The 23,433-nt window shown below is 41.8% G+C and overlaps 1 protein-coding gene across 1 annotated transcript; it reads left to right on the top strand.

Annotated features, from left to right (window-relative positions):
- Positions 1 to 2,747: 2,747 nt before the first annotated feature.
- On the top strand, positions 2,748 to 23,206 carry mettl16 (methyltransferase 16, N6-methyladenosine; the record flags this gene model as incomplete). Its single annotated transcript, XM_079225281.1, has 9 exons — positions 2,748 to 2,875; positions 11,059 to 11,246; positions 11,993 to 12,133; positions 12,724 to 12,839; positions 13,018 to 13,160; positions 15,224 to 15,293; positions 16,782 to 16,871; positions 21,686 to 21,859; positions 22,408 to 23,206. The coding sequence occupies 9 exons, from the start codon at positions 2,748 to 2,750 to the stop codon at positions 23,059 to 23,061; spliced, it is 1,704 nt and encodes a 567-aa protein (XP_079081407.1). The 3' UTR covers positions 23,062 to 23,206.
- Between the last annotated feature and the right edge of the window lie 227 nt (positions 23,207 to 23,433).

Genomic DNA, 23,433 nt, shown 5'->3' with positions numbered 1-23,433 from the left:
TCGCTTCTTTGCCACTTGTTCCTCTTTCTGCGTGTACTGGATGTGGTGATCTGCTGCTCAAGCTCCTGCTTGTGGCTACTGTGAGCCTCATGTGACCTGTTGATGTAGCGCTGCTGCATGTCAACCTGAAGCAGAGCTGTCGGAGCAAATCTCATTTTAGAAATCAGTCTCATCTTATTGAAGGTCAATTGGTTTGAATAGTGACGGGGAAGTAGTTGGGCATCTGCGCTTATTTGCTTGCTTGCTGAGCAATAGCTAGATGGAAATATCTAACAGTAATATATAGATTGTAAATATGAAGCTAGAATTAATACTAGAATGTAGGTAGGACTAAATAAATTCTTAGAAACAAACTACTAACACGATTAAGTTAATTTAATCGACAGACCTTTTAAAATATAGTTTCTCCACGAAGAATTGCACAAAAGCGTCACTTTGAATCTTGTGTTTACCAGAGATGTCATTCAGCATGAATAAGCATTAAAAATACATTCATCAAAACCCTAAAATAAGTCTTGGTTGGGAAGAAGGGGAAGCTACAACAACAAAATATGTGTATCAGCATTAGCACTATATATTAGTTTATCCAGAAAAAATGTAAAGTCTTTAACAAAAATATTATTTTTAGAAAATCATGAATTAAGAATTTCCTCAGTAAAATACAAAATTGCACAAACACAAGTCATCTATGCTCTCAAACCCAGCTCTCAGCAAGAAAGCAGATTGGCATACTTCCCAAAATATCAACCTATTCCTCTCATTGCTGTGGCCCTGCTCAACCAGTATGAGGTCAGACAGCTCTGCTCATTGGTTGTAGAACGGCTGGTTTTGTTGTGTGTGTGGTGCTATTTGAAGGAGGTTCTCCTCCTCTGTAAATGCAATGGGATTGTGGCAGACTAGGATGTCCCAAAGGAGAAACCCTCTCCTTCAGGAAATATAACTCATTTCTCCCTTTGGTGTGTGCCCCCTTTACCAAGGTCTTATTTTTTCTACCAGCTGTTTCCTCTGTCCTAACTTTTGAGGCAAAGACTTTGGGTGGAGAAAAACAGCTAATTTTGTAGTACAATTTGGCATGAATAATGAAGATGCCTGTGTTAAATGTTCTAGCTGAAGCCAAAAATGGAGACATTTGTCATTACAATCTAGTTTATCTCTAGAAATTCGCCTCCTTTCGTTGTTAATAAAGACACTAGTCTCCTCAGGATCACACTATGACATGCCAGACCATAACATGTAAATACATTTTTAAAAAAATGTATCCCCTTCCTTGATTTTACTCAAGGAGGTGGTTAATGAACGGTCAGGATGATGTGTGTTCTGTTTCTTTTGTATTAATCTGCGGGACAAAGATACAATACAGCTGCTGGTGTTGTGGGCAAGTGTGCGCCCTGATGAAGAAAATCCCCTTTTTCCATTCGCAGGTCCCAAGCAATCCCTGTTCTGCTCTGGTCTGGTATGGGAAGGGACTGACAGACAAGTGTGTCTGTGGTTCGCTCCCACCTGTCCTCTATAACCTGCCTGTGAACCACATCCGGGGGCTTCAGACTGCACAACAAGCTCCGACAGGAGAGCTCATGATGTTTTTGCCACTAAGGTCTCACACGTCACTCAGCAAACTGTCAACAATATACCTGGATGTCATTATTCTTTGCGATATAATAAAAGAAGAAAAAAAAAAAATCTGCATTTGTATTGTTTTTTTTATGATACTGAAGGTGAAATGTATTTTTAAACAATAGTATATTGGGACAATGTTGAGCAAAATTTCCCAACAGTGAGTTACAGTTAATTTATAGTGTGCCCAATAATAGTATTATTATATTTGACAGAGGGATTTGTTTTTATTTTCAAAACAAAAATGGCTCATAAGATATTTATGGTGTGCATTTATCATAAAACATGTTAATGTAAAGGTAAGGTACAATGCGTATTAAAGACACGTGAATTAATAATTCACAGATAAACAGGCAGCTTTAATGTTTATGATGTATGATGAAAACAGTAAAATTAATCAGTCATCTCTTTTATAAAAGTAATCTTAATTTTCTCAAAGAAAGGTTAAATTGACAACTGTAACACTTTTTCCCTTCTAGATGTTTGCTTATATTTATCTAAACATTCAGAAAAAAAGTAATTTTAAATAAAAAATATAATAGAAGTTAAATAAAATAGAAGTAAAATATCAAAGTTACACAGTAAAATGAGACACAATAAAATGCAATTAAGTAAAATTATCTGACATGGGAACCTTTTTATTTATTTTGATGACGTCAACACGTATTGGCGTAAAGCGGTGACGTCGCAAACATCCCGGAAGTGAGTTACAGAAAGTGAACAACGTTTGGTCAACGTGAGTGAGTCGCGTGAGCTTCTTCTACTTCTAAATTAGTCGTATAGTGCCACAAAGTTACCACCAGCTGGGAAATAATACCAGGCTTCATCACAACACGGACAGGACTACAATAAGAGGTAGGAAGGCACGGTGCGGGCTACGTATCGGCTTACACGAGCTAAGTGTTTCAAAACTAGCCCCACGAATCCGTTTTGTACTCCAGTTTTAAACATTTCAATTAGATGTGACCCAAATTAAAGTCCAACGAAGTCCAATCATTAAAGACACTTAGAGAGAAGTCCCAACAGCAGTTCGTTAGGTAGGTTAGGTGCGTTTCATATTTAGTTCGTGCCTGTTGCTGTAACTTCATTCTGGTCCACGCTCAATACACTTTCCCCTTCATTTAAATCAGATCATGGCTCTGAACAAGTCCATGCATCCGAGGAACCGCTATAAAGACAAACCGCCGGACTTTTCTTACCTGGCCTCCAAATATCCGGACTTCCAGCACCACGTGCACACCAGTCTTGCCGGACGTCCTGTGTGAGTACCTGTGTGTGTGCGTGTGTGTGTGTGTGTGTGTGCGTGCGTGCGTTCGTGTGCGTGCGTGTATCGTGTTGTTCATCCCTGATCTCAATCTGAATTGATGTATGGGAGGTGGCCAGTCACACAGCAGCTGTTTATAAACAAGTGTTTTATTGCATCCTCTTTTATTTTGTATTGACTGAAATGGAAGAAACCTTTTTTCTCTGCCGGAAATCATGTTTGTTACTTTGCAACAGTTTTATTTATTTTTCCCACTAAGAAGATTTCCGTGACGGAAATGTCCAAATTATGGTTATGCGGACAGTGTTGCATTATACGATGGACCTGGGTCAGAACTGGGTTAAATGAAGGCCCCAACTTGGGGGGGAAACATTTCAGGAAAGCCTGTTCCTGCTGTTTTAACACAGGGACGAACGTTTCTGTCACACTGTAGTAACTGTTATTACTAGTTAGTAGTTACACTTTCAGACTCATTCATTGAGTCATGGCCAACCGCCAAGTTTCAGCATCAGTGACCACAGTAAAAGTGTGTATACATACATACATACATACATACATACATGCATACATACATACACAGAGTATTTAGGGTGTCTCATGCCAACCAAACTCCATCTCAAAATGGTGCTACGTTGGAAATACACAATATTTTAACCCGACTCAACCAACTCTCAGTTGTTTGAGCGCTCTTGTGTCGTAAACATGGGAATCTCTACCCATCCATCGACCTCACTCATGCTCTTGTGGCTGAATGGAAGCACACCAGAAGAGTGGAAACTTATGTTAGCATCATATTAATGTCCGTAGTTATGGAATGAAATGTTCAAGAATGTAATATGGGTCTAATGTTCAGGTGTCCACATGGTTTTTAGCCATATTGTGAAAACACTGAGGCCGTGTACAGAAACACCTTTCACCAGTGGGCCGAAGTCGATCCCTGAGGATCCCATTCAGCACCACTCATCACCCAGCTGACTCGGTCTGATCTTTAATGTTTATTCAGCTTCTGGCCACAGCAGGAGGACGAAGCCTGGACAAATGATTAATGGACCTGACATCAAAAGTTTTTTTCTTTTCTTTTTCACTCCATCCGCTGTTTGCTGCTCTCTTTATTCATTACAGAGACTTCACAAAGTATGTGTGAGTGACATTTTAATATGAACTCCAATTGTAAGAATAGGTTGGTGTGTCAATCAAAAACTGCCCTGTAAGCGTCCTGTGTTTCACTACGTACGCAAAGTGTGTGTGTGTGTGTGTGTGTGTGTGTGTGTGTGTGTGTGTGTGTGTGTGTGTGTGTGTGTGTGTGTGTGTGTGTGTGTGTGTGTGTGTGTGTGTGTGTGTGTGTGTGTCTCAGTGAGATGTCATGATGTGAGAAAGTCCAGGCAAGAGAACAAAGGAAGCGTATGTCTGGTGGGATTAGTGATGATACTTCAAACACTGCTAATGATTGCTGCTGCTCTGGAAAAGAAACTGGAACTAGATTAATTTGTAACGAAAAATGTAGATAAGTATCTAGAGATTTTTGAAGAAAGGCATACTTTTATTGAATTTTTTTTACTTTGCGTGTTTTCAAATGCAGATAAAAAGCAGGTGTAACTCGTTAATAAAGGCTCACTGGCTTACTGAGACCTTGTTAGTGTTACGACTTACACCTGTGCTATCTGCAGTTTATTACAAGTCATTAGTATTTCTCCAGTAATCAAAGTCACATTTTGTGTGAATATGTTAAATACCAAACCGTATACAAAAGTATTTTGACTTTATCCAAGGATATCGAGGTGGTTGGATTCTAACATTACTGTTCAGTAACTTTTAATCCCATCCATGTGGGTAAATTGACACCTTCACCGCAGTAATAATTACGGTTGCAATTGCTGACTGTTCTTCTGCGAATCTGCTGATCCAACTGTATTTTAAACCCTGTCCGGAGAGACGTCCATATTTTAAAGTAAATCTCCTAGTAATATGTCCTCATTTATTTTTTCTATCTCCATGTCAAGCTACTTTTGTTTGCGGTGTTATGCTTCTTCTTTTTTTACCAACTTTAATGTGTCTCTTTTGCCAAGAATCTATAATCTGTCAAGTACAGAAAGTTACTATGAAAGCCTTGATCCAATTCTTCCTCTTTTTGATTACATGTTTCTTCAGATGGATAACAATTCTGCTACTTATTGAAGACATTTATTTATATATATATATATATATAGTTCTTGTGCAGATTGTTATTGCTATACATGGGTTTTTAGTATCTACATTGGAAATACCCAGTCTTATTTACTTTAATTGAAAATACCCAAAATAGCATTTACAATTTGTCTTGGTTACTTGGTTGAGTCTTTTAAGCAAGACATGTCCGCTTGTCTTTTTATAAACCCTTTTTTTGTTTTCTTCTCAGTTTATACAAGAGTCTGTCCAAACAAAGCAAAAGCCCAGTGATTTTAAGAGCTGACAGTTATTGTGAGACTTGTTTGAGGTCTGCTGTGTTCCTCTGTCAGGACGGAGACGTGTTCCTCCCTCTTTGTTTGGGTTTTGTGAAACGGGTACCTCGTCTGCTCAGTGAGGTAATCGCTTGCGTTATGCAGATGAATGCTGACATGGTGTCACTGCAGCGAGTCTGAACATCTGTGTGTGAATGTGAACATATCGGTGTGGGCGGATCCTTGGTGGTTGTGAGGTGGCTAGTCAATCATCTTACGGCAGCCAGAGCATGTGCATGTGTGGGCACGCTGCTTTAAAACTCGCCAGGATGTCCGTCTGTGACAGGTGTTAATTAGCGCTTTGTAGTGTCTCTGTCAGTCTGTGGCTCACAGACAGACAGACACAGGCAGAGCGCAAACAATGGGCTGGTAGTCTTTGGGCTGGACAACCAATGTGGACACTTGGACTATTGGAAGTAGACAACTAGACAGAAGTTATGTGGATCTTTGTTTGTAGACAACAAGGACATGTGAAATGACAATGTAATTAAACATTGGTTCATCACAGTAGAGCAGACTTTATGTCTGGGTGTTATGGCCAAGATCTTCTATCCATAATCTCGATGATGATATATCTCACACATAGCATGGTTTCTGGTATTTAAATAAATATACATGAAATTAGGGCTGTGCGGTATATAGGGCTGCAACAACAAATCGATAAAATCGATTATCAAAAGTGTTGGCAACGAATTTCATTATCGATTCGTTGTGTCGCGCGATTATTACGCTGGCAATAAGTCGCGGAGAAAAAAAGAAGAAGAGCGGAGCAGAGCAACTGGCCGGCCAGCGTTTCTGAGATTGGAGTGAGACACGAGAAAAGCTGAGGTCGTGATCATCTCAAAAATAGAAGATCTTTGACGAGTCTTGGCCAATCAGCGTTTTCATGTTCCTCAAACTTGTTTTTAATGGAAGCTACTAGTCAGCTTGCTATCACGTTAGCTAACGTGTTTGGGTTGTGTATTGTCGTTAAAATTACTTTATGTTCCGTTACAGTTCAGTCTTGCTTGTAAAAAACGTAACGTGATGAAACATGCCGTCACCCCCCGGTCTGGTTCAGTTCACGCTGTCACTCGTGAACGTTATTATTCCTTTTTAAACAAATGGGTTCAGTAGTGTATTGCACATTGATCAGGCATCAGCTCAGGCTGGACTCAATGCCAATTCTTTTTGCCTGCTGCATGAATGGATGTCCAGGATTTGTGTCTCCCTTCATGTGTGTAGTACCAGCTCTCGTTAGCTGTCTGTAGAAATGTGGCTCTTTTTTCCCCCATCAGTCTGCCATTCCATCAGTTGAGGGATTAGTGTGGTTTTGTATTTCCCAATGAATTCATCTACCGAGTTTTTTAAGCATTTAATCGGTGAGTTAGGGATGAGAGTAATCTTGGGGAGACACCCATTCAATCCTCAGGGGAGATGAGTATCCCTTCATTTAGGGATCGTCAGTGTGGAGGGCTGATAGCAGTGGGCAGAGTCGAGCCCAGATCAGAGGCAGCAGAAGAATAAATATGGGGGGTGGGTGATTGGGATTTAAGTCAAATAAAAATAAAAAAATCTGAATTTTGGTTTGTTTCAGTTTTTGGGAAAGGAGAAAAGGGGGCTTAGATCAGCCAGTTAGAGGGGTGGGAATAAGAGGCACGAGTGGGTATTAAAAGGTACAGCCTGAGTGATATTTCATTCGGTAGTCATATTCTTTATCGGATAAGAGACGTTCATCTGTGGAATGATTTTCACTTCCGTAATTAATGAAATGTTCAATTTTCACACCAGTTTGGTATTCAGTGAAATATTATTCAACATGTTTTTGGTAGTAAAAGAACAAATTAATGAATAACTTTGACCTCTGATGCCACATTTAAACTCGGTAAATTAGCAGCACTGAAAAGCCCAGCAGTTATTACCATGCAGATACATTATACTAAGTAGGGCTGTAACTAACGATTATTTTAATAATCGATTAATCGGTTGATTATTGTTTCGATTAATCGATGAATCGGATAAAAAAATGTTTTTATCAAAAAAGCGTTCATTTCCAACCCTTTATTCAAAAACAGAAGTGACAGTGCAAAACATCTTCAGAAAGTGCACAAACAGGTTGCTCCTTGAACATCCCTGAGCTGTTAATTAAAACAACAAAATGGACTAACACTAAAAACATACACATCTATGCTTTACATCTGCCAAATGTGAGCCCTTTTTACTGTAATTGATCCCTCCAGAGGCTGCATTTACATACCCTGCTTTATCAATATGTATGAAATACTGGGACAGAGGGAAGCTGTACTGCTCCATATAGAGCGTCCTCTTCCTTAAACTCTTTCAATCTGGGTCTCTTATGACCACGACGTCATGTTGTTGGCTAAGCCCAACTACGTGATTTGCTTCATTCTACTTTGAGTAAAAAAAAAAAAAAAAAAACCTGCAGCCAGATCTGCCGGTTTAACGTTAACGAGTGACAGCGTGAACTGAACCAGACCGGGGGGTGACGGCATGTTTCATCACGTTACGTTTTTTTACAAGCAAGACTGAACTGTAACGGAACGTAGCTTTAACGACAATACATAACCCAAACACGTTAGCTAACGTGATAGCAAGCTGACTAGCTTCCATTAAAAACAAGTTTGAGGAACATGAAGACGCTGATTGGCCAAGACTCGACTTTTCAAAGATCTTCTATTTTTGAGAACATCACAACCTCAGCTTTTCTCGTGTCTCACTCCAATCTCAGAAACGCTGGCCGGCCAGTTGCTGGGTTTCTGATAAGCAGTTCCAATAAGCTTTCTATAGCTGACATGAACAGATCAGGTCCCATTAAATACTTCATACTTCATAAATACTTGCAAAACTTCAATAAACATTTTATTCACCAAATCACAAGTCATAATAAATAAGCAGAGAAACAGCTAGAACAATTATTTCAGCCATAATTGCTGGTTGTTATTTAGATCTCAACTAGCCATCTGTTTTTCACACCATCCGCATACCCTGCAGAGTTGAAAAATATCCCCAAATGAGCTCAGAGATATTCAAAGTCTAGCTTTAAATGTGTTTTAAGCATTCATTTCTGCTCTTGTGAGAGAGGAAAAAAAAACACCTGACACGAGAGAAGAAGTTGCTGCTAATCAGCACAAAATATTTTCCCAGCACACAGAGTGAAGTAGATGTACCTTGAAGGTCACATCTCTATGGACAGAGATTAAAAAGAGAGTGAGTGAGAGGGTGTGCACACTTTCACGCTGATCATGTTGCGTGGAGGTGAGAGCAAGCCATTTGTCTCAGCAGTAAACTCCCTACTGGTCGAATTATGTCATCTTCTTCCATCTAAACTAAAGACTTGTCTCTCCTTTTCTTATATCTCTTCTTCTTCACCTTCATCTCACTCTGTCTGCTCCTTCACAACTGGTCCTGCTGTTTTTTACCCGAGTGTAAGCTGGAATACAGTTTTGCAAACACACACACACACACACACACACACCCCGCACAGTATATTAAATCTCATCACAACTTTTTCATCAGAGTTTTTGTCCCTCACTGCGTCCCGTTGGCCACATTTATGTTGTCAGCACGCAGCGTTGCACCTACGTGGCAGTGCAGACGTAAATCGCGGGCACTCTCACGCTCTGTCTGGTATCAGCCATTGCTCCAGCGTGGCCGGATTTGCGTGCTCTCTTCATCTGTTCAGTAGGTGGGGTTGCCATGGAGACGTGGCATTAGCTGTGCTGCTGATGGGAGTGATCGGGCTGCATTGCACACAAACACACTACCGCACACACACACACACACACACACACACAACCATATATATATATATATATATATATATATATATATATATACACACACACACCACGCCTGGCCTTAGCTGCGTCCCTCTCTGAATATTGATCTTTATCTAATGATGCCTCAGAGGAGAAATGAAAGAGGGCAGAATATCTGGGAGAGGCACGCTTTCATTTTGGGGAAGAGGGAGCGTTACGCTGATGTATCACTTCTCCCTCATTAGCTTGATTCCTCCCCTAAGCTCAGGCCATTTTTTTTTTTAAAGTGCAAATGTCTCCACCGGTTCGATTTTTTTGAAAATTTGCCGTACGTCATGAAAGGAGAGCCAGGTGTTTGTTTTCCTGCTGGAGGTCACACTCCTTCAGCTGCTGAACTGGACCATTAACCTAATATGTTCATTCAAGGAAGAGACATGTAAGATGACGTTGTCAGGTAAGATTGATGTCGGGCTTTACAGGTAAATCGCTCCTCGTTTGTATCAGTCCCACATGAGGCCCCCTGTGTTTTATGCTGCTTTCACATCTGTATTGCCAAAACACACAGTCAGACATATACCCAACACACGTCTCACAGGCATTTGAACAACACAGGAATGTTATCAGTCCAAACACTTACACACTGAACCTTTCAGTTCAGTGTGTTGTACCTGCTCAAAAGAAATGAGGGTTGGCATTTCACCTCTATTACCGGGTCCATACAGTCTAAATTTACAGGCATCCGTTATAAAATACAAATAAAAGCCAACTATTAACTGACAAACTGCTGAAACTCACAAAAGAACATTTCTGTTTTATAATCTTCTCGTGCCGCGTCTGCCTGTAGTTCACGTTTGCCATCTGTGTGTGACACTGACCATCGCTGTGTGGTCGTGTACCCATTGATAGTTTGTTTATTTGATTAAATCCAAAGTGGTCACCAAGTTGGGCAAGAAAGGGAAAATGTAAATTTTGATTTAATTTTGTGTGTTGTGAAATGTCACCAAAGAGGAGCTGAATACTGAGTGATAAACATTGCAGCTCTTTGTGTAATTTGATTCATGGAAAGAAATTAAAACAAAACCAGCTGCTTTGTATCTCAGAGATTTAACTCCATCTCTACCAGCAGTAGATTATTATTTTTTTGCTCGCACCATGCTGGTGTGGCGCCAGACGCTGCCATCACCAGAATGTGTCTAATTACATCCGCCAAGGTGCGAAAGCACTCAGCAAAGCTTTAATTATACCTACCTCGCCCACTTGTTCTGTTTGCCGCACTTGTGCCTGCTTGTGTGACAGCTGAAATCCTTAAACACGTCGAGAGGAAAAGACGAGAGAGCAGAGCGAGTGGGACTGAGAATTGGGAGTAAAAAGTGGGAGATCTTTGCAATGTGGAAAATGTGAATTTCATTGTCATTAACAAGGGATTGTTGAATTGATGGGCTGCTTATCTCCCTATTGTCGTGTGTGTGTAGGGGGTAGAGGGTGGGTGTCGGTGTGTGATGAAGTAATGAGGTTCAGTGCAGAGAGCTGCAGAGGGTTAATGAAGTGCAGTATTAAGAGCAGTTTGGCAAATTGCTGGCAGGCGACCTCATTGATGAAACGGGATCAGCATGTCACTAAATTGAAATCTTCCTTAAAGGGAAATTGAACATTAACCAAACTTATTTGGAGGAGAAAACAAAGGTGAACAGTAGAATTATTATCTATAACTGTCTGCTCTAAACTTCAATCTCGTTTTTTAGATGATGCCACCTCACTTTGAGAAATGTAAACATGTGGGTAGATTTGTTTGTTTTTTTAAACCTTATAATACCTTTTTATAAGACGAAATCTTCAAAAGTTAAATGTAGCAGCTGTACAAGAAACTATGACAAGTAGTCTAAAATTGGCAAATTGGTTTAGATGCTAACATGAATTAATTCAGCTATGCTTGTTGCTCCTCTAGTGTGAATTTCAAAGAGCCAGAGGCAGTGCGGGCGCTGACCTGCACCCTGCTGAAGGAGGACTTCGGTCTGACCATCGAGATCCCTCTGGAGCGCCTCATCCCCACCGTCCCCCTCCGCCTCAACTACATCCACTGGGTGGAGGACCTCATCGACGGCCAGAAGCAACCACGCAGGGGCATCGACATCGGTACCACCACCACTCTTTGTCTCATTTATGTGTGTGTGTGTGTGTGTGTGTGTGTGTGTGTGTGTGTGTGTCTGTGTGGTTTAACTTTGATCATCATCATCATCCTGGTGAGGATTCTCCAAAATAATCAAGCTGACTTTTCATGTAACTGAGAGGAAAAATACAAATAACCCTGTGTTTGTCTCCCAGTTGGTTTACATTTGAGACCCCTGCAATTGTTTATTCTGGATGTGGCTTCCAGCAGCTCAAAGTGGCACACAGAATGTCAGTTGGTGCCTCCAGCTGGTACACACGAGCCCAGTCGTTCCCAGTGCTCCCAGCACTCACCAGTCTAATCCTCACCCACATGTCACAGTGTGTTTGCTATTCTGTCAGTCAGAGGTGTGTGTGTGTGTGTCTGTGTGTCTCCTCGTCTCCTCTTTAGGACCTCAGGTCACTGATTGATGACCCTAAATCTTTCTGGAAGCAGATTGAAGCTGTCCGCTCCTTGATGGATCACCACTGGGTGTTTCCTTTTACTAAATGGTGCCACTTATCTGAGCCTGAACTGACTGTAGTCATTATTGTCATATGTGGAGGATTTAATAACAGCAGCTGGAACTGACATTTATTGTCCTTTTATAATCTCTTTACCATGTACTTTAAACCATACATTTCCATATTGGCCAATGAAACACACAACCATTCATCTTCCTAATGCACACACATCCTCAAGCTGTCAAAAATATGTGTGTGTGTTTTCTCAGGCACTGGAGCGTCTTGTATCTACCCCTTACTGGGAGCCACAATGAACGGCTGGTACTTTCTGGCCACAGAGGTGGACGACATCTGTTTTGACTACGCTACGAAAAACGTGGAGCAGAACAACATGTCTGACCTCATTAAAGGTAAATGTGGTCCACTCATCCTGAAGAACATTGAAGCTTAAGACATTAAACTGCTGCATTTAAACCCCAGCCTTTCAGTGTAGTGTTTGTATATTCGCTCACCTAATGTGTATTTAAGGAAAACTACACACCTTTGGCTGTACTGGGGCCTCTGTGGCTACAAGTAACACGTTATGGGATGATGGTGAATGCCAAACGGAGAATAGTCATGTCAGCAAAATCTATCTAAGGTTTGCTAACTGCTGCTGATTAGCCACCATAAGCTACTGGTCATCAGCCCAACAAAGGCTGTAGCAGCTGTAATATTGTGAAAATGTCCTCTTAACTTTGAGTTACTGTCTGACTTTTACATTTTTTTTTTTATTGAAAGCTTTGGTAGCCAAAGACGGTGTCTCAATGTGCTATCGTAGGCCACAGATTTGGACTGAGAATCAATGATTTTACCCTGCTTCTGTCATGATTGTGAACTTTTCTGTGGGATGGCCTGAAGTTGCCTTTGGTGTTTTTTTTTGTTTTTCCCAAGAGCTGTCATGATAAGCTAAAACATTGCAAATCCCTGCCTCATCTAGTGTGTGCTTCCACTTTCCTAGTTGTTAAAGTCCCTCAGAAGACTTTACTGATGGACGCCTTGAAAGAAGAGACAGAAATGGTGTATGACTTCTGCATGTGCAACCCTCCTTTTTTTGCCAACCAGCTTGAAGCAAAGGTAAACATTTGACTGTTGTCTCGTCCTGAACATTTAAATAAAAAATGGCTTGACTTTGTTAAAGTGCTTTGCTCATTGAGAGTAAACACTGCACTTGTTCACTGTTTGTTTACACGATAGCAACAGGCTTCTAATAGGATTTTATCTTAATCTCTGTCTGTCTTGTTGATCTCTCCAGGGGGTAAACTCCAGGAACTCACGCCGACCTCCTCCCAGCTCAGTGAACACAGGCGGAGTGACGGAGATCATGGCGGAGGGTGGGGAACTTGAATTTGTAAAGAGGATCATTCATGACAGCCTGCAGCTCAAGAGACGCTTGCGGTGAGATAAAGAGCCGGACATTGACCTGCAAAATTAAACCTGACTCAAACATGAGTTGTTGGTGTAATTGTTGTGTATGTAAGATCAGATGTAAACCAGATTTCATGAACTCAATCATAGACGGAGACTATACATATTCAGGGTTACACAGCTACATATCTGAAGTGGCAGATGAATGAACCAGAGCACTGCACTTTGGTTCTCTTTGGAGAGGCTTTTAATGGCCGCTGAGGTTTTAATGGCCGCTGAGCGCACCAGTGAAGGAGAGACACCGAGAGGTGAAATGTGCAGATGGGTCGCTGCACATTAATGGAGCTGTCACCCACACTTGGTTTAATTATTCTGGCACAAGCTCACCCAGTACTGTATCCGGGAGACCACAGGGAACAGCTGTGTTTGTGTGGGTGGGGGTGTCTCCAGCGACCGTCACTTTACCCTCCCCCGTTATCAGGGCTGTCACTGGGGCAGCAGAGTGAGACAGGATAGAGGGAGCTGCAGAGTGGCGCTATTAAAGCTGATTAGACATGCCACACCTGCTTTGCCTCCTGCAGGGGAGCACAGTGTCTGTGCGTGTTTGCGTAATGCGTCACTGGAAAGATGAGCGTTCCTGAGAGGGGCCGATCTGAACACCTGCCTGCTCCTGTGTGGCTCGGTTGCAGTCATGTAGCCAGTATTTTTTAACAGCTGTGATGCTCAGGCCAAACCAACCGGAGCCAGCTGTCACTCCCAAATGTATGTTGGGACACCCGAGCCACCAAGTGTCCATGGAAACCCTGTCAGCTTCACCGATTGGTCCTTTGAGACATTCTCACCACTCCCGCCCTGCACCTCCTTCCCTCTTCTTTCTACTAAAGTGTAATTAGTGTCAGATTGGGGCATGCCACCTTACTTCCCCAGTACAACACAACCCCAGTTAGAAATGAGGTAATACGCTCCATTTATCATGCCATTGATATGAAAATTGCCATCTCTGTTAATAAGACTGTAATCATACATGCTTCAATAAAAAATAGAGACGCCAATGCAGCTGCACACTCAGGATGTCTGAAAAGCTGCCGGTGAAGGAGGGAAGCCGGGTGCTGCTCCGGGTGTTCCTCCCCACTGTGTCGAAAATTGAGGAACATCTGTGAATATTAGAGCTGTTTAATATTTAATTTTGTCAACCGAGGCTGACACTTTGCTCTTCCCTTCCCATCATCCCCTCTGGGCATCTTCAAACCTCCCTAAACTGATTACAAATCATAGTCCTCTGTCAATCAAAAGTCAAAACTGTTTTTAAGATGTAATTTATTCTTGGGTGTAAGTGTAACTTTTGACCTTTTTTTTATATTCAGAAACATAGATATTTACAAGGACTTAGCTTTGATCACTAGTCAGAGGTCCTTCCGACCAAAAGGGGAAAAAAAGAAATGCAATATCCTGCACTTTTACACATTCATATGAATCTAAACGTGTGTAAATAGATCTTATTAATGTTCTAATCACATGGCAAAGGCACAAATGCATCTGCATCCTCTGCAATCAATGAGTTACAAAGCACCCTTGATGTATTTGCATCTTAACCATAGAGAACACAATAATTTATCTTTGAAGTTACAATTCTAGAGCTTTTTTCTTTTATTAATTGTTTTGTCCATAAAATGTCAGAAAATAGTCATACAAATTTACCTGAGCCCAAGGTGAAGTCTTCAGCCTTCAGTTCTTAACAAGGCTTGTGAAAATTGAGCAGTCTACCTTCTAGTCTGACTCGCCGGTGTATTTATCTTTCCTCCATCTTCCCCGGCTGGACTCTACTGCTTTTTGATCAAGACCAACTTCACATCTGTATTGCACCACAGAGATAATTGATCAGGTCTCCACCAAGGGACAACTTCAAAACGGCTTATCCTCCACTCTGGACTGTAGAGACACACACAACAGGCATATGCTTTTCCTGTCTCATGTTTTATTTTGTTTGAGTTGCTCCCCAAAGTCCACCTCGGCTTGTTTGATCTCTGCTTGATAGTTCTTGCCCGCTAACACAGCAACACACAGCTGGTTAATATGGATTCTTCTTTCTGCAGGTGGTATAGCTGCATGTTGGGGAAGAAATGTAGCTTGGCACCTTTGAAAGAGGAGCTGAGGAAGCAAGGGGTGAGTACCAATCGAGGCAAAGGCACAAACACATCTGCATCCTGTGCAATCAATGAGTTACAAAGCATCCACAACTTTTCATCTCAGCTCGCTCATGCAGGAAGGTGCCCCTTCTGTGCAGGCTTTAATAATGGCTTGTTAAAACAATCTTTGCCGCCCCTCTGAAACCACACCACTCTGCTGGGAATTTGTAATGCTGTTGGAAGCAGACAGTTGTCACCATCGGAGCAGCAGACACAGAGCGAAATAAAAGTCATCAGCTCTTTCTAATTTGCCCACTAAGCTGTGTCACAAACAAGACACGAAGGAGTGGATTTCTGTTAGCGCTGCATGACTGAGTCACACGCCACTCTGTAGATAACGTGCATTAGCATCATTAGCCTGACTAATAGCCCAGCACATGACTCCTGACTGCTGCAGGCATCTAGTCCTGTGCCAGTCACCCCCTCACATGCTCAAAAGAAAAACTCCACCTGCCATCCCTCAAAGCTCCTCCAGAGGTTTTCGAGGCCTGTCGCTGCTCATCAGAGTGAGTGTAGCTCTGGCTAACGTCCAGAGAGGAGACTGTTGCCTCTTTTTGAAGTGTGTGTAAACAGAAGCCTGGCCCAGTTAATATGCTATTGCTTTTATCACCTATTACTCCATCTTCTCTCCAGTGTCTCCCGAGCTTTCCAGTTTTTTTTTATTTATTTAGCAAATGTGTATGTCTCAAATGCAGAGGTTTTTTTTTAACCTGACCTTTATCTTAGTGACCCTCCCCCATCTCATATTTACTGAAGCGGTCCTGAGAGACACTTAAAGTTATCCGTTTGCACCAGGGTTTTCACACCACACGTGAGGGTTTTTCACATCATGGATCTTTATTTTCTCACCTACTACGAGAGATGTGGAGCTCAATGAAGCCAAAACTCACAGCAGGAAAAATACTTTCAACTTTGACGTGTCGTAGTGTCACATTCTTGGATTGTTGGCAATGATTTGGTTATTTAGAACTGTTATGACATACTGACAAAGGTCAGCCAACTAGTTCAGTAGCTCCAGCTGTTTTAATGATAGACGAAGGTTTTGTGTTTTCATTAATCGTTTTACTTTATGGCCATTTACCTATTCTGTTTTGTTAATCAGCGGTTATTTAATAGGATCGGAGCACTGCAATTTCCACTGATGGAGAGGAAAGCATGTTGGAAAGCAGTGTTGCGTTAAGTCACAAGATAAATGCTACTCGTAAATAAAAGCGCTAAAATAAAAGTTTTCTTTTTTTAAATACATTCACAAGACCGTATAATATAAAACAATCATATAATTTAAACTAGAAACTAATATATAATACAATAATATGATAGAAGAGGGTAAATCAGATTTGTTTTTTTAACCTAATGTGTTCTCATCACATCAGAAATCTGTTCATTGTGAATTCATCTGCTGCAAACAGCTAGCGACAACGTGCTGATCACACCTGATCACGCTCTTATGTTCTTTTGTTCTCAGGTACCTAAAGTAACACACACAGAGTTCTGCCAGGGACGGACGATGCGATGGGCACTGGCTTGGAGTTTCTATGACGATGTGATTGTTCCGGTAAGCTTGAGCTGATTTTATTTCTCCTCATGAACTTGAAGAACTCCACACTTTACACTCAAGAGATTGTTTTGCGGTCATTGTATCTGGATTAATGAAATTCAGGACCAATATGCATCAATGATACCAAGAAATACACTTCCTTTGGTACAATATTTCAATACACTTGAAAGTAATGTCAACAGCATCGGCCATTTTGCTGCTTGAACTGGATATGTCCAAAACCCCAAAGCCTCCTCAATTATGTACCACCTCCATCCTCTCACCGCTCTCTCCACACTGATCCTCTTTCCCTGCAGCTCCGTTCCATTAGCAGCACTTACCCCCTCGTCCTCTGGGGAGATGTTTATGAGATTTTTACCATGCTGTATCCAGGCAACAGTTGCCAGGGCAGGACTGTGTGCATACACACCATACCATTGTCCTGTCTGGAAAGTGAGAGAGTTGGAGATAAACAGAAAGCATGGATAGTGAAGAAGCTACAACAGCTAAAGGCTAATAGTAATGTTGGAGTGGCGAAAGATGAAGGAAGGTGGAGGCAGTCAGCAGAGGCTGTGTGACGACAACTGTTTGTGTTTGCGTGGACTCCTCTCTGTTTTGGCCTTTTAGCATAAAAGCAGTTGTGCAGAATGATTGGCCTACATTTCCTCCTCCTCCACTTCAGCACATATCCACTGTCATTTACACTGGAGAGCTACTCGCCATCATTACAGTGCAGACCCCGTGTGTGTGTGTGTGTGTGTGTGTGTGTGTGTGTGTGTGTGTGTGTGTGTGTGTGTGTGTGTGTGTGTGTGTTAACATGACAGTAGTTTCTGCATGTGTATCTCTTTGTATGGTTGACTGCCCAATTCTGCCAGCATGCGTGTTCCTATGGACTTCTGGTATGTATGTGCATGGGGTGCTCATTAATGTTACATATAGGCTATAACATATGTGGCATGCATGCAAACTTGACCTACTTCACCCACTTATTACAAGGTCAACCTGTAAAAACTACTATTGCCACCTTTTACTTTATATTCATCTTCTCTTTCTCCCTGCCGTCTGCACTGTTCTGACCTTATTTAACCACACATGTGGCAGATTGTCTTCAAAGTGAAACGCAGGCGACGGTACAATAAATAACCAATCTGAATCTCTGGATTCACACGGTTGACTTATATCTCGCATCCAGGAAGTCGTCCTCAAAACAGAACTGGGTATAAATGAACTAAAGCTGCTTTAAAGGGGAACTTCACCAATTGTACATGTCAGCGTGTGTTAACAGGTCCTGGGGAGTACTAATGCATGTGTGAAAAAGTTGTATAAAGCATGATGTGTGGAGTCAAAATGATTGGAAAGAAGACCTCTTTCAGGCTAAATTAGCCACTACTAGTATTACATACCTGAATCTCTGTCTTAACTGTATGCAGTTGAGTTGCATTGTGGGTCATGTAGGCATCATGTTTACCAAGGAAGAAGAATGTGTTGAATAAAGAGGACAATTCCTCTGGTTCTGTTGAAACGATTTAGATTCCATCGTGATATCTATCTCTCTATCTCCTACAGCCTCCCCAGTATCTTGTCCCAGACAGCCTTTAGTTTGGTGCAACTCCATAAACCAGGAGTATGGTTTGACCACAGAGCTTCTTATATAGTGGTTGCATACTTGGCTTTTGATCTGGGGTAGTTTTGAAGAAATTCAACATTTAATTATACTTTTTAAAGCCACATTATTTAAAGATCTTCTCATTTTCAAGAGGGAGGATGCAGAGGATGTATTATCGTAATTGGACTGAAGGAAAACAAGATGCAGATAAAAAAAATCCTTCAAAAACAGACAAAGGGATAGAGACTGTGGATGGTGAGATTAGAGCACATGTAGTCAGACTAGACAGAGGGAGCCTTGAGGCATGTTGTTGCTCATACAGGCCTCTGGCAGGAGAGGGTTCAGGGAGGTCCAGAGTTCAGGAGTCCTTGTGGGGGGGGGGGGGGTTTGGGACTTGACAAGAACAAAATGAGGGTTGGGAGAAGAGGGGGGGGGGGGGAGAGAATGAGCGTATTATTTACAATGCTTGCCTGAAGGTTAAATCTGCAGCTTTTTGTGTATGTGCGTGCCCACTCACCATCAAGATGGATGATTGAATGACATGTCTGGAGAGAACAGCTCTTATTGTACTTCAAAATTAGGCCAGACTTTTATTGTGGGGATGTCATCTATCCATATTTTGTGTGTGTGCGAGGGAGAGCATGCATTGAGGTGAGTGTGTAAGTAGGATTAAGTATGGAGTGAAAGAGCAGCAGAGTCAGAAGTGGATGTGATTCTGTGGAGGTTTTATGTCAAATTGTACATGTGGGTTTCATGCTCTTTGTCTGTAAGGCTATATCTCTGTATCCGTTCATGTTGACGGTGTGTTTGTGAGTTCATATACTAATGTGTTGGTGCAAGAATCTGTGTCAAGGATGCTGCGTACAAAGAGACAGGTTTGGCTTGATGGATTTTATTGATTTCTTTTCCTCGTACAATGAGCTGCAGGGCTTGCAGAGCGTGGAGGGAAGAGGGGGAAGAGACGTCTGTGAGAAACAATAAGAAATAAAAGAAGCTCTAAAAGGAGCCCAACAAGGCAGTGTTCATCGTCAACCCATTAATTAAATATGTCCATTCCTTCTAAACGTACGTCTAGAAGGACCATTATTTTACCAAAAAAACAATCCATGATCAAGATTGAATAACCTATTGTTATTGTGAGGGAAGATGTATTTTGTGCAATGAAAATTAAGCAGATGCAGGAATGTGAATTTACTCATTATACTTTATTTCAGATTCATGAAATATATATATATATATATATATATATATATATATATATATATATACACACACACACACACTCACTCACTCACTCACTCACTCACTCACTATATAATAATAAAAAAGAGGCCTCAAAGTAATCAAAAGTTGACTCGGATCAGTGCAGCACCATGAAGGTCACAGTCTGGTCCTCCTTCTCTCAGCTGTTTGTAGGTCAGTCGGCCATGCTGTCTGCCCTGTCACAGAGTGCTGCTACAGGGACCCCCCCCTCGCTGTCTCCCCACTTCTAGCCAGCCTGCAGTGACTTGCCAGTGCAGCTTTGACTCATTTGCTGCAGTGGACGTGAAGGGTATGATTGCTACAGAGCGTTTAATTCAGACTCGGTTGGGTAATGACCTCTACCGCCATCACAGCATGACATTAGAGGGGATTATAAATAACGAACCGTGTTTGATTCACAGCAGGTCCAGGAGGAGCTTGTGTGGTTTGAGCGCCCTCTTGTGGTGTGTAACAAACATCCATCTTCTGTTTTACTCATTACAGCTAAAAGTATCAGCTTATAAGATTAGTTTACTCCATATGTCATGGCATTTTGGAATTGTTTTGTAAATAATATAAAGGATATTAGAGAAAATCGGTATGCTTCCTCATAAATGCCTAATCGTGAATAAGTGTACTTTCATAGATATTACCCCTCCAATCACTACATGCAGACATTTCTTTAAAAAAAGACAGCAAACGCTGCTTTATCAGGCGGTAGAGAAACAAGAAAACTCACACATTGCCATATATGTTAGCAACAGGCTAGTGACTGGATAACAACTGTCTAATACTGTGTGCACTTCTTAGCCGCTCTGCTGCGACAGTGTACACTCGTACCCTTTATAATTATGGCGGAAATGGTAGATAATGCATGAGGAACTGTGTTGAGATAAAAACATATTGGTACAAATAATGGATATGAAACGTTTTTCAGAAGATTAGACAAAACTCAGTTAAATGTCTCAGAGTTAGTTCATATATCGTTCCTGTGGTCTGTGGCGCTAAAATCATAACAAAATGTTTTATGACTGAGTCCTACTTGTGGTTCTGCATTTTCACAGATATCACAGGTGAGATATCTGTCATGTATATATTTGTTGAAAGATTTTCCTTTAGTTGCAATCAATTGTCTAATTGTTCAAACATGTTACCTGGTGCAAAAGCCTTTGTCTCTCTGTGCTGAGAAGATGCAATGCAGCTTGCACTTTGTGTGAAGCACTGCCCTCTGTTGGCAGTCTGGTTCTGGAGGTAGTTGAAACTACTTCAAGGAGCTTTCTTTTTTGTGTTGATTTTGGCCTTTGTGGACGAAAGTGAGTGTTTCCAAGCATCAGGGTTTAGAAAACCTCATTTTACAGCAGCAGGGCCTGGCAGTGGCCTGCTCACTGCTCAGGCCTGTTTCTGGTTCTCCCGTGCCTCCCTCCCCTCCAGCGGGTCCAGAAAAGCTCCTTGGTCTCCAGCAGTGTGGTGTCGGTGTTGGCATCCATGTTCAACTGAGACTGTTTCATAACTAGTTAAAACATTTAATGATAAAAATACAGACTGTGGTCTCTGAGTTTCTCAAGCAATAGAGTCACGTAGCCTTAGTAGTATGTAACTATGGAACAGACTAGATTAAAGAGAAGATTGTAGTAAAGTTTAAAATGTGCAGCTAAAATGTATCTGAAGTATGAGAGGAATGAACACCATTAAAAGAGTCTACATATTTTCAAGTTAAGGAGGCAGTACTACAGCAATATGCTGTGTCCATTGTCGTTTGTAGTTTTTACTATCTGATTGATCTAGAATGAATATTTTCCTGCATACTTTAGAATTTCTGTATCCAGTATCAGCAGCTCTGTCTCTTTTAGACTCCACCTTTTTGTGTTGTGTTTTGCATGTTAAAATACAGAATACCCTGTTCAAGACTACTTACTTACTCACTCTCTCTCTCTCTCTCCCGCTCTCTCTCTCTCTCTCCCTCTCTTTCTCTCTCTCTTATCAGTCTCCTCCCAGTAAGAAGCGTAAACTGGAGAAGGTGAAGAAGCCGCTGTCGTTCACGCTTCCAGATGCGGGACTGAAGGAGCTGCAGGTCAAAGCCTCGGCTTTAGGCAGCACAGCCCGCGGCCCTGTGGACAGCGTCACTGCTCTGCTGGAGAAAATCCTCACTGACCTGCGGGTAAGCTTCAGGGCTGCACTACCACAGTTAGAAGAGGAAAGTTTGAGGCTAAGTTGTAGACCTTGGGAACATTACTTGTGTGTAAAAGTTCTCCGGTAAGTTCTCGGTGCTCCTTTCACTCACTGTGATTTAAACAGTGGAAGGTTTTCCTGAACCACAACAGTGTAAGATACAGTCTGTGTGTGATCGGCTAGTACTCGTTGCCGTTCTCTTCCACTCATTTTCCGTAACATGTGTAGCATTACAATCACAGCACAAGCCTTTTCTATCTTATCTGTGGATTTGAAATCCTGCCATCAGCACGTTACTAAATCTGCTTAATCAGTGTTAATTCCTACGCTGTGGCAAGAGGGTGTGGATGAAGCATTAAGTTGTTAAATTGTACTCATTAGCAGCTGGCTAATCAGCTAGTTAAGCTAGCAAACCTGCACAGTCTGCAGTTGCATCTATTAAAACTGCATAGGTGGAACTGGGTGGAACTGGGTGCTTTTTACATCAAACCTCTCCAGTCAACCTCATAGTTGGCTTGTCTTCATGTGGCTCTGCAGGTGCTACACAAGCGTGTCCCATGCAGAAAGCAGGAGCAGAGCCTCTTTCTCACCGCTATGGAGAACACCTGGATCCACGGACGACAGAAGCGGCGCGAAGGGTCGCGTCACTTGCGAGAGCTTCCCAGGGCGCCTCACTGTGCTGGAACCAGCTCTAAAACCACTCTGGCCTCAACCCCAGCATCTCAAAACCAGTCTGCCTCCACACAAAAAAGCAATAGCCAGAATGATGGTGCTCCAAACAAAACTACGTCTGCACAAGAGCCAGCTGGTCAGCAGCCAGCAGAGCAGATTGAAAATGGCGCCTCTTCGAATGAGACGAGGGAAGATGCACCACGTGACCCAACAGCAGAACGGAATGAGGTCTTAGAAAACGTACCAGGAGTAGATGTGGACATGTCTTCTACCTGCATAGCAGGGCAGGAAACAGTCCCTCTGGAAACACCTGCCGCAGTGAGTGAACCGCCCTCTAAGCGGACCCAGAGCTCGGCTGCAGTCCAGCACTTCCTGTTTAGGTGTCTGCTGAATGTGATGCGTGAGGAGAGCGATGTAGTGATTGAGATGCACTGGGTCGAAGGTCAGAGTAAAGACCTGATGAACCAACTGTGCACGTACCTAAAGAACACCCTTTTAAGGTCTGTCTCAAAGCCCTAAATGATCTGAAATGTTATCTTTTGATTCATTATTGATTATTGACTTCTGGAGATATATTCCAGTTGGTAGTCAGTAGTTTACATCACAATTGTTTTGTACTTTGTCAGTTTACCTTTTCAGGTAGTACATGCTGTATATTGGTGTTTTGTGCTCAGATCTGTGAAAAAACATTTGCAATAAATGTTAATTTTTCTAACCTGTTTGCTACGTCATTGTGCATCTTTTATACACGGACAGCACTTTAAGCATTTATTTATTATTGTGCAGTACTTTTAAATGGCCACAAGAGCACAGTGTTTGTGTTTCTTCTAAAATGGACTATATCTCTGTCATCTTTTGTATTAAGTTGAAATCCTTTTATTGCTTTATGAG

Source organism: Taurulus bubalis, assembly GCF_910589615.1.
Source record: "Taurulus bubalis genome assembly, chromosome: 10".
Lineage (NCBI taxonomy): Eukaryota > Metazoa > Chordata > Actinopteri > Perciformes > Cottidae > Taurulus > Taurulus bubalis.
The sequence above is the reverse complement of the archived record's forward strand: the minus strand, read 5'-3'. Positions and strand labels throughout refer to the sequence as shown.